The sequence below is a fragment of the Serinus canaria genome, chromosome 6, assembly GCF_022539315.1.
Source record: "Serinus canaria isolate serCan28SL12 chromosome 6, serCan2020, whole genome shotgun sequence".
NCBI classification, from domain to species: Eukaryota; Metazoa; Chordata; class Aves; order Passeriformes; family Fringillidae; genus Serinus; species Serinus canaria.
In genome coordinates, this window is record NC_066320.1 from 16,248,935 (window position 1) to 16,265,921 (window position 16,987).

A 16,987-nucleotide genomic window follows, 5' to 3' on the forward strand; every position below is an offset into this window, starting at 1 on the left:
ACAGTTAATAAACAACATATGATACAGGATGGATAATTGTAAAATGCCAGGCAATAAAAGAGCTACAGGCTTGCAATACGCAGCGATCTGCTTGAAATATCACCATGCAAAATATTTTTTTTGATTCCTCATTCCTTTAATAACTGTAAACCATTTGTAGAATAATTTGTCATCTTTTTGCATGAGGTCATATGAAGGCCATTACAGGTTCATGAAGGAACCTATACTGATGTGACCTCTATAAAATGTGTATGGCAGATATGTTCCAAATTGTAAGAGGTAGTCTCCAAACAAGAGAGGGGTCAGCCATGGGCAGCAGTCAATTTCACAATCAAGTGAGGTCTCTGCAGAGAAGAGCCACAAGTATCTTTGAAGATTAGCTAGTGGAGTATTGTTTCTCGTTTGCTGGGATTTAATAAAGTTGTCCCAAACTCTAGAACAGTTCTGATCTTTTTGGAAAGTCAGTCCTTCTGTTCAAGGCCTACCTCTTCTCAGACTAGATGCTGAAAGCCAAAGCAAAAGAGCACCAGGTCCTTTGAGAAACCAGGCATGGAAGTATACCTGTCCTTTATAACAGCCTTTTCTAGAGCATTTAAGAGAGGAGTAGAAGGCACTCAAGGTTTGATGGACATTTCATAACAACAATCACCTCATTAAGGTTTGATCAGGTGTCTAAAAATCTGTTCCAATGCAGATCTCCTAGTTTAAAAACAGGATAGCTCCTCTGACCAAAAAAAAGGGAGGGCCAAGAGAGAGCAATCCTGGCCTGATGCACATCCAAAAGAAAACCGTGATACCCATGACCTGGCTCCTGTGCTGGCACTGTATTCATGTGTTTTCTGTAGCTGTTGACCTCTGTGGGAAGAGGCCTTTGTACCTTGAACCTGTTGGGATGTAACCAGTAGGATGCTTGGATGAATGAAGGAAAAGTGAAAGGAAAATGTGGATCTAGACATTATTTTTAGGCCCTTTAACAAAACTCTGACATTTTAAAGGGCCTTAATATGGGCAAGAATTGCATTTGACACCTATTTAAAGCATCCTTTATTTTATCTGATTGATTCTTGGAAAAATCATCTTCAAAGAGCTATGGATAGAGACAGAAGACAGAACATGTCTGGTGTGTGTCAACAGATAGCTACAAATATGTATCTGTAACTGCTTATTTCCAGCCATCTGTACTAACAGAGTTATCCCTCATATGCAATATCCTAGAGCTTAGAATAGCCTCTGCAGGCCAACACAAAATGCTGTTTTATCAGCAGAGATAGCTGGAGACCAGAAAGTCCTGAAAGCATCATAAAATGTTCACAAACTGCATTTTTTTAAAGCAAGGTCTGGTGACAAAATGAAACACACTGTTTTTTCTTTCTTTCTCCCCTCCAATCAAATTGCCTCCTTGCCCTTCATCTATCCAGTCGAGATTCTCATGGGCTAATCTCTTGGTGAGATCTTGTTGTTCCCCTGGGATCCAGTGAAACAAGGCTAGAGGATCTGATACTGTCACTTAGGGAAGTAAAGAGCTTCTGCTTTCCTTCCAAACAGCAGGAGTAGCAGCTCCCATTTTGGGAGGAGGAGTTTCTGTGGCCCTGACTGAGAACAAGATGCTTAGTGTTTTCCTTTAGCACAAGAAGACACTCCTCTATAGGAATGATTTACATCTATAAACAGCAAGCGATGCTTAATGTTACGCTGATGTAGACTTGGGAGTGCAGAGATAGCCAAATTAGGAGCTAATTGGTGCACTGGGGACTGACTGTTGGGCCCCCTTGGATGCTGGATCACTAAGAGAAAGAAAGAAAGAAAGAAAGAAAGAAAGGGAGAGAGCAGGAGCCATCCTCCAGCCAATGCCTCTCTAAAGGTTGGGATTCCTGAGGCCGCTTCTGTCTAGTGCTGTCAAGGTCAGCAGGTTCAGGTTCACTGAACGGTCAGGATGGTTTGAATTACTGGCACTGCCTGCCGATTCCTCCGCTGATCGTGATCCGTCTTCCAGCACCAGCTGCGGGATGATGCTCCCCAGCCATGTGCTATGCACCGTGTGGGGCACAGGGAATGTCAGAGAGGCAGATGCTCTTGTTAAAAGGATAAGTTTTTAGGAAGATTTAAGGACCCAAGGCAACGCTGAAGAAAGGCACATGCTCCAACTACTGAGCATGGGAAGACTAGGTTTCTAGAAACAGCCATTCTGGTCCATTTTTCTTTTACCTGGATAACTGCACATTAGTATGTGCAAGTCTTTATTTAAACAACATCGCTTGGACATTTTCTCCCCAAACACACATAGCTGTGTGAGCAGGCTAAAAGGCAGGGCAGCCAGCATGTTCCTACAAGGCAGTATGCAGAGAGTGCCAGAAGGTGCTCAGAAAGCCGACTGCCAGTGTGCCCCGCAGCAGGTAGTCTTGGAGCCACTGAAGAGACCTCCCCAGAGCAGGTGGGGAGAAGCTGTGTCTGCAGAGGTATGAGTTTGCATAGCCAGGCTGGCAGTGTCACGCATGGGTGCTGGTGGTGGCACCAGTGTGTGGCTGAGTGCCTACGTGTGTGTGTGCCATCCAAGCAGCCACAGCAGCAGTGATAGCAGAAGTGAGAAAGACAGTGGCAGGAAAGAGCAATAAGAGGGATTTTGAAGACAACAGGGCTGTGTAGAAGTAGTGTCTAGTGCTTGTCTTAGACAAGAACGTCTCCACAGGCATCCTTTACTTGCTTTCAATAGAGTTGCATTACAGAGAAATCTGGCCCTCTCAATCTGTAAGCTGAAGTGCTTACTCTTGCTTCTTACTCTGAGCTCTGTTGTGTTCATCTGGGAGTCAGTCACTTGTGTGCAATAGCTAAGAATACACAGCTTTTGTACTCACATCTCTGTGTCTGCTTGCATGCACATTTCTACACCTGTTGAAAACTCCACGTGAAGCTGAGAATGCAAGGGACTGCCCATACCTGGTGCCCACACACAAGGCCTCTTGCACAGCACCCTGGCTGCTCACCAAGACATGGAAGAGATCAGGGTTAATGTCATATGATCTGCTCCACAGAAGGGAAGCCCCCATCTCCTCTAAGCTGAGCACAGGTATTCTAACGAGCTCTGTGTGTAGCCTGCTCTAGGAAGTATGTTGTGCCTACTGTCACCTCTCTTCAACTCCTCTCCCACTTCCCTCTTCCACTGCAGAGGAAGGGGCTATGGCAAGAAGGGTCAGAAACAGTGCCCAGTATCATGCTGGTTAACATTAATGAGATGCACACAGTGTAATCCTGCAATGGAATCAGCTCTACAAAAGGAGGTAATAGCAGGCTGCCATGAGCAGAGCAGCTCAGGTAATTGGTTTATCTATCTAGAAGCAGTAGTAGCAATCTCTGCACAGACAGAGTAGCAGTAAAGTCTCTTCCTTAAGGCTATTTCCTTTGTCTTTTCAATTGCTTGCACATCCATGTGAGATAGAGAGAGAGAGAGAGAAAGAGCTAGAGAGAGAGAGAGGGAGAAATGTTAATTTGTGAATTAATGGCTTTTCTCTGCGGAATTGTAAATTCAAATGTCACCTCACAGGGTGACACTACACTGGGCTGCTGAGGAAGCAATGATAAGATCCCCCCATCCCCATGCCGACATATACCCATGCCCCTCCCCTCCCTGAAAGATAGCTGCGAAGTGGAACATGCTACTTTTAATTTGCAGTAACACCACAGCAGAGGGATGCAAGAATGACTGCTTTCCAACCCTCCCTTCCACAACAAGCTGGGCCACATCTTTCCCTCTCTACCTCCTTCCACCCCCTCTTCAACCCCTCCCATTTTAAACTGTGTCCAAGACAACACATTATCTCAACTCCCCCCACCCTGAACTAATCAAAGGATGAGCTAAGGGAGGGCTCTTTAGAATGGATGCCTCTGCAACCCTCTCCTCTCCTGCAATAATCAGGTGAATTAATGACCCTGAAGTTAAAGTGAGCGCTGATACTCAGGCGTTGTGCAGCGTAGGGGAGAAAGCCTTCATTGTTTTCGAGCAGGAGGCGGGCAGCAGCAAGGGAGATTCATGGATGGAGATTGAATATGCAATTTTCTTTCACCTTGCCAAGAGCTGCCCCTGGGCTGTGCCTGGCCTAAATTTTTTTTTTCCTCTTGCCATCTCTGCCTTATCCGGCCCTCCCACCTCCCTTCCATTCTTTCCAGAAAATTACCTTCAAAATTGATTTCCACTTTTACAAACAAATATAATGGGAACATGAGGGGGGAAAAAATCTTGGCCTGTGATGAATTAGGGCTGTCAGGTGCTTCCAAGTCTCCTTTGTTTTTGTTTTACTGCCTGTTAGGTTCTTTGTTTTTCCAGCAACTGGGAATAATGCCCCTGCCCACACAGTCCCCGTGGTCCATGGCTACCTTCACAGGATATGGCTACCACCTGATGTCATCACTGTGTTATCCCTGCTCTCCATCACTGTGAGCAAACAGCCACTGCTAAGAGACTGCCCTTACCCTTCACACCAGGACACAACTGTTCTGGCGGAGACACTGCATGTCCCAAACTGCTGGTGATCTGGGTCCTACAGCCCAGGTACAGGTCTGTTGATTTGCCTTCTGATCTCTTCCTCCTGTTTTCCCTTGCCTTATTCAGCTGATGGACAGATTCCAGCTCTCCCTGTTCTGACAGATCAGCCTGGGTCATTGGCATGTCACCATGACCCATGTTTTGTCTCAGGGCCATGTCACCTTTATTCCACTGTAGTATTGCCCTTATGTCTCATTGCCATGTCACTGGCCCCAAACCAGTGTCTCTCACTGGTCATGGCATCCTGATCCGCTGTTATACCAACAACCCTCTGAAGTACCATTTGCTTGCACATTGCCAGCTATTTCTGATTCCTTTTGCGGTTGATTCTGTCATTCACCGCACATTAACTTGGGACCTCATGGATTCAGACAACATGCTCCCTTGGACTCCCATACTCTTTACATCCATGACAACATATAACAGCCACCTCCATGATTGCAGGCTACTCAATGTAAAACTCATCTAAAGTGAACAAGAAGATCCAGAGAATCAGGCATCTAGCAAAACTGGGGAGCGGCCTTTGCACAGGTAGAATCATTGAGGAGGCAGAGACACTAGGAGGAGTTGTAGCTGCCTGACTCCTGTTGACATGTTAGCTGCAACAACCACTCCCAAAAATGAGTCAAAAAGTGGAAAAATATCTAACCACAAACTAAATACCCATAATAAGCAGTCAGAAAAGCACCCACTTATGGTACTCACATAAATGAATGTAAAGAAAAGCTCTGTGCATAAATAGCTCTCACAAAACATAGCAAATTAACATTAAAGACACAAGAAAGCAAACTGAGGCACACAAAGGTACTAATGTAGGTGCATATCAATTAAATGTAATTTCTGAATAAACAAATAACTTACAGAAGTATATGTATGCTAACTAAATGATAACCTGCAACTCAAAGTAATTTCCTTAAATTAACATGTACAGAATCAAATAAGGTAAATAAATACAAAATATTTACATAAATAAACAGCCTTTATACAGGCAAGAACAACCAATATGTGTATATATAGATATATATATAACGTACACACAAATATATAACCTCAATGCAAATACACATCTGTACAAACTATATACAGAAGTGCACAGCACTAGCAGGCTACATATTCTTATCCAGCAACCACAAAGATACAATAATACTCCAAGTATGTAACAACACATACACTCAGAATATACATACAAATATACAACATTCACATATGTGCTCAAAATCTGAATACAAATACCTCACATTCATAAAAATACATAGCACCAATACTGAGCCATACATGCCCAGACATCCATATGATCCACAGTATCCATCCTCTTACTAGGCAATATTATACACAGCTTAACATACACGTTTTCTAGGTCTCTATAGGCATGCACAAAAATACGGGTCCAACCTGCCACTCACCCCAGTACATAAGCACAGATAAGTAGAGACCAGTGGTCCTAACAGAGAAATGCAAAAAACCAACAGATGTGCATTCCTAGAGACACAAATACACAATCAGAGATGCACACAAATACAACTGAAGCCAGATCAGCTTGTCTTCAGAGAATACCAGACCCTGCCAAACTAAGCAGCACTATATGCTTTAGAAACAGGGCATTCTGTCCAAACTGCTTTCTGTGATGTAAGCTGTTAACTCTCCCTTACCTGACTTCTTCCTGAGCAATGTGTACTCCCTAAACTCCCAGCGTGTGTGCCGACACCTCACACAAATACATGTATACTGTTTCTCCTGCTTACAGACTGACCTCCAGATTCCTGGTGCAGCAGCCCACATTTCTGTCAGTACTGTGCTGCTTATTCATTGTCTTCTGCTTCATCCAGTTTCCCCCTCCTCTGTTTTCCTATACATACTCTCCCTTTTCAGACATCCTCCTGCAGTTTATTTATAGAGGTGCAGGATGAGAGCCAGGTGCTTTTCTTATGTCCTTCCAGGGGTCTCACTAGCCAAAAACCCTCAGGAGGGAGAAGTGGGTGATCACTTAGAACAAACTCCCTCTTCAATTTTTATTTTCATCTAGAATGGCAGGGAGTGTTATCTAGACTTGTGTGTATAAACACAGTGAGCCTGGTCCCCTGTGACTGCTCCTGTTTGCAGAGATACACGATTGCTGCAAGCTGCCAGCCACTGGAAACTCAGCTGTGCTGCATAAAACAACAGTCCCAGGGAAAGTAGGAGAAAAACATTGTGAGAGTTTGAAAGACTCCAGAATCTGCTCAGCCAATCTGTACATCTATAAACTGCTGTGTGGACACCCCACAACTCTGTGTGATGGTTGGAACATGGGGTTAGCACCTGAGGCAATATAACTGCATGTGTCTCCAGTGTCATTAAGACTATTGCTGACCTGCAATAAAGCAGTCATATAGAATAACACAAACAAGTCTGCTGTGGTGACAAAAAATCACACTGTGAAACAATGCAGGCTCACCACAGACAGTAGTGCTGTTCCGTCACCTGTAGGGGTCCAAACACACCCTGTTGTCTTCAACAATTATTAGGGTTTGAGGAGAACAGAAAAATACCTAATATGCCCAGAGATGAACATACATCAGGCCATGACACAATCAAGTGGAATGACTCACTCATATTCTTAGCAAACATATGCAGGCAGCGTAGAAAAATGAATGAATGCATTTCCCCTCAGGACAGTTCTGGGCTAGACCTCTGCTCTGGTACAACTCCAGCATAAGCAAAGCATCACCATACTGCAGATGACAGCATAAGCACACTGTATGTTCTGAAATGACCCCAGCATGCTGGGGAACACTAATATCACACTTCATGAAAACACACCATTCTGAACATGGTGCTGCAGTGACATAGCTATATTGACTTCACTGTCATGGCCAGTCTGTTTTCAACCAACACATTATATCAGCTGCAGTAACAACTCTATGAATTGCAGTGACAGCACAGTAGAAACTGCGCCAGTGAACCAACAATTACCACGTTGAAACACCCTTACTGCATGCAGTGATGCAAACATACCACAAAAAACAATTCACAGCTGCTCCTGTGAAGAGTGTAATGGCCTTGAGTGTAATGGGGCAGCAGCGTAAGTAGTGATACAGTTAATCTCATCATTAGCATCACAAACCCACAACCTATAGTGATAGTTACAACAGGATAACCACAACCAAACTGCCTGCAAACATAGTGTGCCACTGACAATGACACAGTCATTTGAAATCTCATAGCTATGTCTCTCAAACTGTATTATCCCTGCCACTCTGAACAACACAAATGGGGTCATACTTGCGTTGGCATACTCAATTGCTGTATATCTGCTCAAAAACTTAGACACATTACACACCTCTCTGCTCTGTGTTACTTTCCACTTGAAGAAAATTTTGAACTCAAGTCTTTAAAATAATCTATGTCCTGGGGCAGTTTTTAAAAAACTTTCAATACTGGGACTGTCACAGGTATCCCTGCCTCACACTCCGCCAGAAGGAGTCATTTTTAATTTCCCAATATGAAAATCAGATCACAGCAAGGTAGGAAAAGTCCCAAGCTAAACACTGTCAAGACCCTGCTCTGCACTAGAGTCCTCCCATTTGGAGTGAGGAAAGAGAAAACCACCTGTAACAAAAGCACTGATTTTCAGTAGAGGGTGTTCTGGCAAAAACAGTCTGAAAATTATATGAACAGCACCAAATAGAAGGGCAGTGATGCTGCCTATCCTATAACTCCAGGATTAACAGTGCAGATGCTCCTACAGAGAATGGGCAGCACCCTGTTCAGCACAGCCCAATCCCATTTGAGGAGTATGGTGAAACATCTGCACTGATACTGCTAACACTTCTTGGAAAACACCACCAGATCTGTAGAAATCTTGGTGACTCTTCATTGTCCCCCTGCACTGACACAGCCCTGCATTACTAGGCATGTGTCACTCACTCTAATCATCAAAATGACAAGTCAAGAATGGGAAGGAGAGACTTCTGCCTTCTCAGGCTTGCTCCCCATCTCTGCTGGGGATTCCTTCATTGCAAACGCCATGAGTATTATTGCCATTTACAGTAGCAATCACTCCATTCCCTCCTCTCCCACAAACCTAGTGCTGATATTAGCACTGATCACACTAACAAGCCTTTGGGTTTTATTACTACTGATACTAATAATACTGGACACATTACGTCTGCTCTCACCAATAACAGACTGCAGATATGATCCCTGCTAATGTCGATAATACTGGGGGATATTATCTCTGCTGTTGTCGGCACTGCAGATATTATTGCCAGTAATGCTGTCAAATACTACAGATACTGTCAAGGACCAAGATTAATAATGCTGAGAATGTTACAGCACCAACCTCACTGGAAGTTGAATCCCAAATGAGAATTTAGGTTTAAACAGGAAGTCTGTTTGCAGCCTATTATGGAAAGAAAGGGCCGTGTCTCATAAGAATGGTTTTGTAAAAATTGCTGAAGTTTCACCCAGCTGAAGATGCTGTGGTACACTGGCAGCAGCTTGATACACTCTTTTCCTGTTATCTAATTATTTATCTATATCCATCTATCTATCTATCTATCTATCTATCTATCTATCTATCTATCTATCTATCTGTCTGTCTGTCTGTCTGTTTTTCACTTTCTCTTAATTTCTCCTTTTTTCTCCTTGTACAGTGCTTAAGACTACAATATGAGTGATACTAAGTTTTTGTTAGTGCCCTGGGTCACCCCAGTTCTCATTCTTTTATCTGTCAGTTAAGGGGTTATGAAAAAGCAGAAGTAGTTGCATATTTTTCCCTTTTGTCCTTTTGGATATTGTATTGCTGCTTCTTAGTCTAGCAATGACCCTGCTGAACATGGTTGGCCTGCCATCATAGAGTACAACAGCACTCAAATCATAAAGAGACAGGAATTCATGTTTTCTGAAGCAACTTGATAGTGTAAGACTGGTCTTGAGAAAGTCATCAGATGCTGCAGGGTGACTTCTGCCTTTGGAAGATGGAAAGAGAATACCAGAAAGGTATACCTGCAGGTCTTTCCATCTGCAGGTGAGTGTAAGTGATGGTGGGTGTAAGGTCAGAGGGAAGTTACAGCTCCACTGGCAACACCCACAGACCACAAGAAATGGCACACAATGTGCTACACAAATGGTGGTGAACTTTTTTAGTCAAATTATTTTCAAACTCGCAGGAGACCAACTCTATCACAGGAGTCAGAAGTTTTGCAATCACTGGTTATAAACTGAAACAAAAGTGTAATTTGATCTTAACAAGGCACATCCTGACCATCCATTGTTGGCATTCACCTGAGGAAGACAAACTGAGTTTTGAGGAAGGACTCATTGCCAATAGTTCTTTGTTGTGACTAGTAGTAGACACTCAAAGCTGCTTCCCAGCTAGCTCTCTCTCAATGTCATACATCACCCAGACCACCCTTGCACTTGCAACCAGTGTATTTGGTAGGTTGGGATTCCCACTCTTCCCTCTAACTCCCTGTGGGCAACACACCTGGCTGTCAGCGTCCATCTCTGAACCCACCTCATGCATCCGTCTGGCTCCTTCTCTCCGACTCGGGAGTTCTGCTACATCATCTTGACACATAATTATCTCTCCTCTTCTTAATCATCTGTGCTACTGTCTAATGTAGACACCAGCTGCAGCAAGGAGGACCTGGGGGAGGGGGTGTGCTCGCATAGAAGCTTCTCTGTCTTTCTCCTACCCTCTTCCCCCCAGCTATCACAGAGGTTGCTAACAAGGTTTTCAGAACTGGTGATTCAGGAACAGCTTGGTACTTCCCCTTTCTGCTGAACTGTATTCCTCACAGAGGAATCCTTGCAGCAGAGCTGGTCCAACAGAGCGGAAAGAAAGAGAGAGCAGTGTTGCTTCTTCTGCTTCCTTTCGGGAAGAACCACTCCCTAAATGCTTGGAAAGTAGATGTGCAAAGCTCACAAGGGCTTTTCAATGTGAGAATAAAACCTGAAGTTAAGAAAGAAACTGCAAAAAAGTGTTCAGAAGCTCTGGGAAATGCAGAGAAGGTGTATGCATCCTGCATGAATGTGAAAGAAATACTCACGTTGTATCTCTTGACAAACTTTTCCTACTCCCCATCTCAACTAGAAATAATCAGATTTTTCAGAGCTACAGAGGAGACTGCCCAGGAATCCATGCAGATCACTGGCTTTGCAAAACTTCCCCTTGCACCCTTCTAACCTTAGAACTCAGCTCCACAAAGGGACAATATTTTCCAGCATTTCTGAAGGTCAATGTGAGCCCAGATAATGCAACTCATTGTTAGAGATATTGAGCAGCTAGCTTGGGGTCCCATGTGAGCTTTCTCTGGGTCAGGAGCACAACGTGTCCTTGCAGCAGATATCTGGGATGGCAGGATTAAGGCTGTTATCTAAGGCAGTTGCAACCATGTCATGTAACTGCCACCTAAAACTCTGAGAGCTAAAGACAAGCAACATCTTCAAGATTGTCTGGTTGGTACCTTTCTGATTCCTAGTGGGATATGTGGGCACTTGGCCAACAGCAAGGAGCTGCACAGTGTCACTTGCCTAAATCAAATCCTGAATTAAGGACAGACACAAAGAATAGTTCTTACTGTCAATATATCATTGTCAAGTGTCACAGTCTTAGATGGCTGCTGTGCTGTTTCTGTGTTTAATTGTACTGTTCCAAAGAAAGCTCAGGTTCTGAGGCTGGAAGTGACTGTGTGGCTGCATCTAAAGTGGGATGATCTTTCCAGGTATAGCCTGAATAGTAGCTAAAGCCAGATTGAAGAGCTTAATTTCTAATGGGATGTGGAGGCACCATGTTGAGAGACGGTGATCACCACATAGGACGGTATGAGAAAAGGGATTCACAAAACCCTCAAAGAACTGCCAGGAGATCTGCACAACTGTTAGAGAAACGTGTCATTCAGTTTGAAATGAACTGAATACTATTTCCTTTATATGTAATGAGGGCAAATGTGGGAAAGGTTTGCAATACTTGTCCCTTGTTCCTGACATTTTTTGACTTTGAGGCATTGACTCAGCCCTTCCATCACTACATATTTTTTTCTTAGCTGGGCCCTACTGCCATCTAGCTGGGAAATGGATCTTCCTCTGGGGCCCTGATCCAGTTTCCAATGACATCAGCAAAAATCTTCCCATTTGCTTTAACAGAAGCTGGATTGGGTCCTTGCATCTTGTTTTACTTTGTATAAGGGAGAAAGGGAGTGTGATGATTACCTTTTATTCTTAGGATTACTGTGTTTATTTGGATAAAAAACATACAGATGTGAACATCACCAGAACCAATACTGAGAAAATTACTAGCAAAACCTCAAAATGCAGCATCTGTCTCAGGAGAGTTTTCTCTTCTCACCACATATCACATAGAACTCTCATGTTCTTATGCACTGCACAGCATTGGGATTACAGCACACACAGCACACTGAGCCACCTGTCCTAAGAGGTCTTTCCATGCAACAAGCAACACAACATACTGAAGTCAGAGCTGAATCCAACAAACTGGTCAGTCAATATTCTTTAAAAAGTTCACCTCCTAGCCGTCAGTTTTAGAACAAATCAAATTTTAAAAGACAGATTTAAAGTAAAGTGTTTGAAAGCCACCATAAGAGCACCAAGACCTTACCCACCCCTCCTGACTAAGTCTATTTAGACCTGAGTCTCCAGCTTTTGATTAATTTCAGGATCTTTGTCCTGAATACTTCACAGCAAGTAGGATGCAAAAGGAGAAAGCTTAATACTATTTCTTTACAGCCTTAGTGAAAGGCTTAGAGACAACCTTAGGATCACAGTACTCAGAAGACCTCCTGTTCTGCTTTTAGACTGTTGCAAGTGTGACAGTTCTGCTGTGGTAGATGCTACTCACTGAAAACCGGGCCCTTGTGATCACCAGCTAATGTAGCTCATGGCACATCACAGGGCAGGAACTTGTTTGCAAGGGGAATGAAAGACAACTCCCACATTGCTGGTGCTTCTCCAAGATGGCACTTAGTTTGAAATCAAGTGAGTCAGGGAAACCGTGTTTACCCACAGTTCAAAGTCCAGGCACCTGCTGGCTCCTGGGGAGCTCAGTTCCAGCCGTTTCCAGCAGTGAATGAACTTGGGATCAGCTCCAGCAATGGAGACGGCTCTCTGCCTGCTGAGCAGATGTCTGGAGACGCAGCCTGTCATGAAAGGCCTCAGAAGAAGAGCATTCCAAGCCAGCAGGGCAGTGGCGGGGAACTGGTCTCTTGCTAAAACTGATCTAGCCCCTGGAGCAGCTGCAAACCTTGGCCTGAAATTGGAGCCTGTACATGGGGACAAAGAATATAAAAGGGAGGATGAGCTTCTCCCCTCCCCCTACCTTCATCACGTTTCCTCTTCTCGCCATTCGACCGAGGAATCCCCAGGATCCCGTTAATGGAGTAAGAGCCCACTGGATCATTGGAGGCACTGGAGACAGGAGGGGATGCTGTGCTGGGCACTGGATGAGAGGAAAAGGGAGAAAGGGCCATCAGGAGAGCAGCACAGCACTCAGGGATCCCCAGCTGAAAGCTATTCATGCCACCAGTCTAATAGGAAATCCTGGGCACTAAGCAGATTCCTGGTCCCTCATGCTGAAGGACTTACTCTACTGTATCCCAGAAGAGCTGCATCCCAGCTTTGCTTGTCCACTGCTATACTATAGCTTCACAGCCTTCCAATGCAGGGCCATTGGTAACAAGTAAGTGTATTGCATCAAGAAGCTAAATGTTGTTACATCCCAGTTCAGAAAAGGCTTTTCAAGGTAATGGAGTAAAATGCTGCATAGGCCACATTCTATAGTGACTTCATAGTCCATCCATATTTTACCAGATCGTTTCCATTCAGTATTTTTTCACCAGGAGTGCACATGCTCTGTCTTAGGTGGACTAGCCTCTTACATGCCCACTTCAAACACTTAGTGAAAAAATTACCTTCTTAGCATGGGTTAGAAGCACTTCAGTGCTGGCCTATTAAATTCAGTTCCCTACTGGAATGACTGGGTGATACCTACTACCACCCAGATTGATGAAAATCTAGTGCCTTCTTTTTGTACTGACCAGTATCAATAGGCAGAATTCTCTGGCCACTTGGCTGTCCAGGATTGCTCATGAATTTCCAATATATCAAAAGTGGCAAGTAATCCAAGTTAGAAATGATCTCTTCATGATAATCAGACCTTTAGAAAGTAGAACAGGTAGACCTATGCATCCAGCAGGCATACCTATTGTGTCCCAGTCCGTCCCAGTAATGGAAAGAATATCCCAGTTCTCTTACAGGCCACTATTCATCATTCAGCTCATAAAGCACTGATCTGAAGCAATCAATACATCCAACAGAAGCCTTTCAGGATGGAGCAAAACCTTTCCAATGTAGAGAACACTCTCCCACGTCCTAGAACATCCCAGAGCAATGAGAAACTCCACTAGAAGCACTCACAATCACTATCCCAGCTCAGCCATTGCATTCCCTAGATTGCACTACTGTTCCAAGAAGGAATCTGCCAGCTCCATCTGTTGTGATCAGTGATTGCCAGTCCAGTGAGCAAGTCCATATTAAAAGGGCATCCAGAAATGTTCTTCCATATTTGCCCATTCTAATCCTGAATACAGTTTGTATACAGGTTATCTACCATCTCTGTCCCATGAAGATGAGCATTTTCTGCTAAATCCTTGTGTAGCAGCAGATTCTCAATAACCAACAGAATCTAAGAAAGTCTTAGGCCACAAATAAGCCACTTTATTTCACAATATCTCAGAATACTGCATGTTTTTCCTACTCTAGTTTGTCACTAGATAAAGCTATGCTAGCAAGAGCAGACATCTCCACCTCACAGCCCTCAGATTAGAAAGTATCTCATCACACATCTACCACAGTACCTCTAAACAGACTAGGAGGCATTTGGTCATTGTATTACAGCCTCCATCTTCTGTTCACCTCAACAAACCAGCAAAACATCTCCCACAGCAAAAAAAAAAATGCACTTTCTCAGTGAAATACACCCATGGGATACTTGACTGCAGAGCTAGAACAATTAAGAACTTAGTTGTGAAGCAGCAGGAATATCTTACCCATGTTTGTGTGTTACTACCATTAAAAAAGGGACCACTTCAGTCAAAGGGAGAGGAGAGAAGGAAAATTGGTAGGGAGGAAAAAGAGAGTCAAAATAAAGACAAGGGAAAAGGTGAAGACTGATGCTTAGACAGGACAGCAGTAAATACTTCTCTATAAGGAGATGAGGGAGAGAGCATGAACAGGAAATGAATGTTAAGGCAGAATCACTTGGGCAAACCCCTGCTTTGGACTAGTTTCTCTGTGATTAATTTCTCTGCAATGCAACAGGGGAGACAAAGAATAGAATACTCTGATTTTCATGGAGTCTTCTTTCCCCTCACCCCTCCTCCCTTTTGCTCTGCTTAGCATCTGCTTGTCAGACTTTGTTCCCTCAAGCAGGCTTCATCCCCATTTCCACTTGACCTGTCACCACCCCTCATGCCGGTCTACTTACCAATAGTATGTCCTGGTGCAGTCACACCTGTCCCACTCCCATCTGGTGTTGGGTGAAAAGGTTGCTGAACTTTGGTTCTGATGATCCTGGAAAAGAATGAAACACATTCAGAACTCAAATGCATCTTCTCTGTGCCTTTGCAGACCCACAGTCCCAGATATCAGAACCTGAAAGCTCTATCTGAGCTCTCGGTGCAGCAAGTGGCTTCATTTGTCATGTGGTTCTGATTCTACTGCTTTAATAGTCCAGCTCTCAAAGAATCATCCTATTTCTGCTCTGTCTTCTTTATGCCAGACTTGGGTGTTCACTGAATAAGGATGGTGTTCAGTGAGCAAGCTAGGATCTTCCATGTGTTAACAGCTGCATTGTCATTTATGGTCTGATCTGTGAGTATAATAACAGTGCAGTCTTCACAGCTAATAGAGACATTGCTGAATTTACAAATGGAGTAGCTTTAATTTTGTTGTCTACCTGAAGAATACCCTTCTAACTGACTATATGTTTTGTACTGTGGAAGGTTTGCCTAAAGCCCTTGCCCTTCATAAATGAGGTAAAAGCAGAAGGCATCTGTAGGGACTGGTGATGGGATATAGATCACCAGGAAAAAAAGGTCCATCAAACAGGGCAAAAATTGGTGTTTGTCAGGTGGTGAATGAACACAGTGTGGGAACTCAAAAAGGCATCACAAAGCTTATAATGTAGCTCAGAATGACAATAAACTGAACTGTAATTGTCAGTGCTCTCTTTACATGATTTGTTACATGAAATCTTTCACCTCTAGGTCACTGGTTTAAATCCAGCTGAGGTCAGTGGTGAAAGAAAATCACTAGTACCTAGTACCTGACTGCAGGTTCCTGACTGGCAGATATTGGGTATCTGTGAGTTGGGAACAGCTGTTCCACCAAAGAACTCAGTAAATAAACCATGACCTGTGATGGCCATGGAAACCAACTTCCTTTCTGAGATTAGAACAAGCCTCTCCTCTCTTCAGCCACTCCAGCTGGGGTGTAGACTGCAGATTCTCTTCAGCCTGAGCTTCTGGAGCTCTTGGCCCTGCATTATATTAGCTTTATTTTCTACCGAAAAATCTCTCCAGAAAGTGAAAGCAAATAGAAGATTCGTCCTGCCCACTTGAGAGCTTCCATTAAAAAAATTGTTCAAAAGAATAAGTTGGAAAAGCTTCAAAGAGCAAATGTGTGGCTAGTGGGTGATATGGCATAGATGGAGATAGGCACAGACATTGTGGGGGCAATTTTTAAAAACCACTACTTCTGAGAATGAAGCCTTAGGAAAAGAACGAGAACATCCCATCTCAGCATGTTAGAAAACTCTGCTGCAAGCTCTATGAAGCCTGACGTGCAGCTGGAGTACCTGGGACATAGCTGGAGACAGAGAATGTCAAGGTTCTGGCTGAGGATGGAGATCCATCCACTTCATATAGATCCGTGGTACCAGATGCCCTAATCTATAGGTGCTGAGAACCTATACAAAAAGTGTCTGAAGGCCTGAGGGCCAGATTCTAAGGTCATACGATTCATACTAGGTGAAGAGCTGATCTGAAAAGTGTGCTACAGCAAATAATATAACTTTTTTTCTGCTTTTGTTTTTTTCTTTTTTCCTTTCTTGTCTCACATTCCCCCTAAAACCCCCTGAAGTGCCACTCTGGTTGTGTGAGTTTATTGATTTCCCCCAGCCCAGAGAAACAGAAAAAGGGGATGGGGTGCAGGCAAAGGGATGGAAATAGAAAGCTATAAATTATTTGTGACAGGAAAGCAATAGTGCCAGAGTGCTGAGCACAAGTCCCGTGTCACTATTAGATTCCTTTTAGCCTGATGACACTGTAAAAGAGGTTAAGTGTCTGATGGAATCGTACACCTTGGGGGCAGGGGCAGTCCAGGAGCAGAACAAGCCACAGAGAGCGGGTATATCAATTCTCCACGCCAATAATATTCCCCTCATTGATCGCA

At 43.8% G+C, this 16,987-nt stretch overlaps 1 protein-coding gene across 4 annotated transcripts in view; it reads right to left on the reverse strand.

Moving 5' to 3' along the window:
• Positions 1-16,987, reverse strand: part of PAX2 (paired box 2) — an 82,829-nt gene that overhangs the window by 33,771 nt on the left and 32,071 nt on the right. For 2 of the 4 annotated variants that reach the window (XM_009087363.2, XM_009087364.2), the window contains exons 4-5: positions 15,021-15,106; positions 12,855-12,974 (exon numbers count right to left, since the gene is read on the reverse strand). In XM_009087363.2, the coding sequence (XP_009085611.1) occupies positions 12,855-12,974; positions 15,021-15,106 (206 nt within the window). Of the gene's footprint in view, positions 1-12,854; positions 12,996-15,020; positions 15,107-16,987 lie in introns of all 4 variants that reach the window. The other 2 variants (XM_050976476.1, XM_009087365.1) reach the window with 2 other exon arrangements.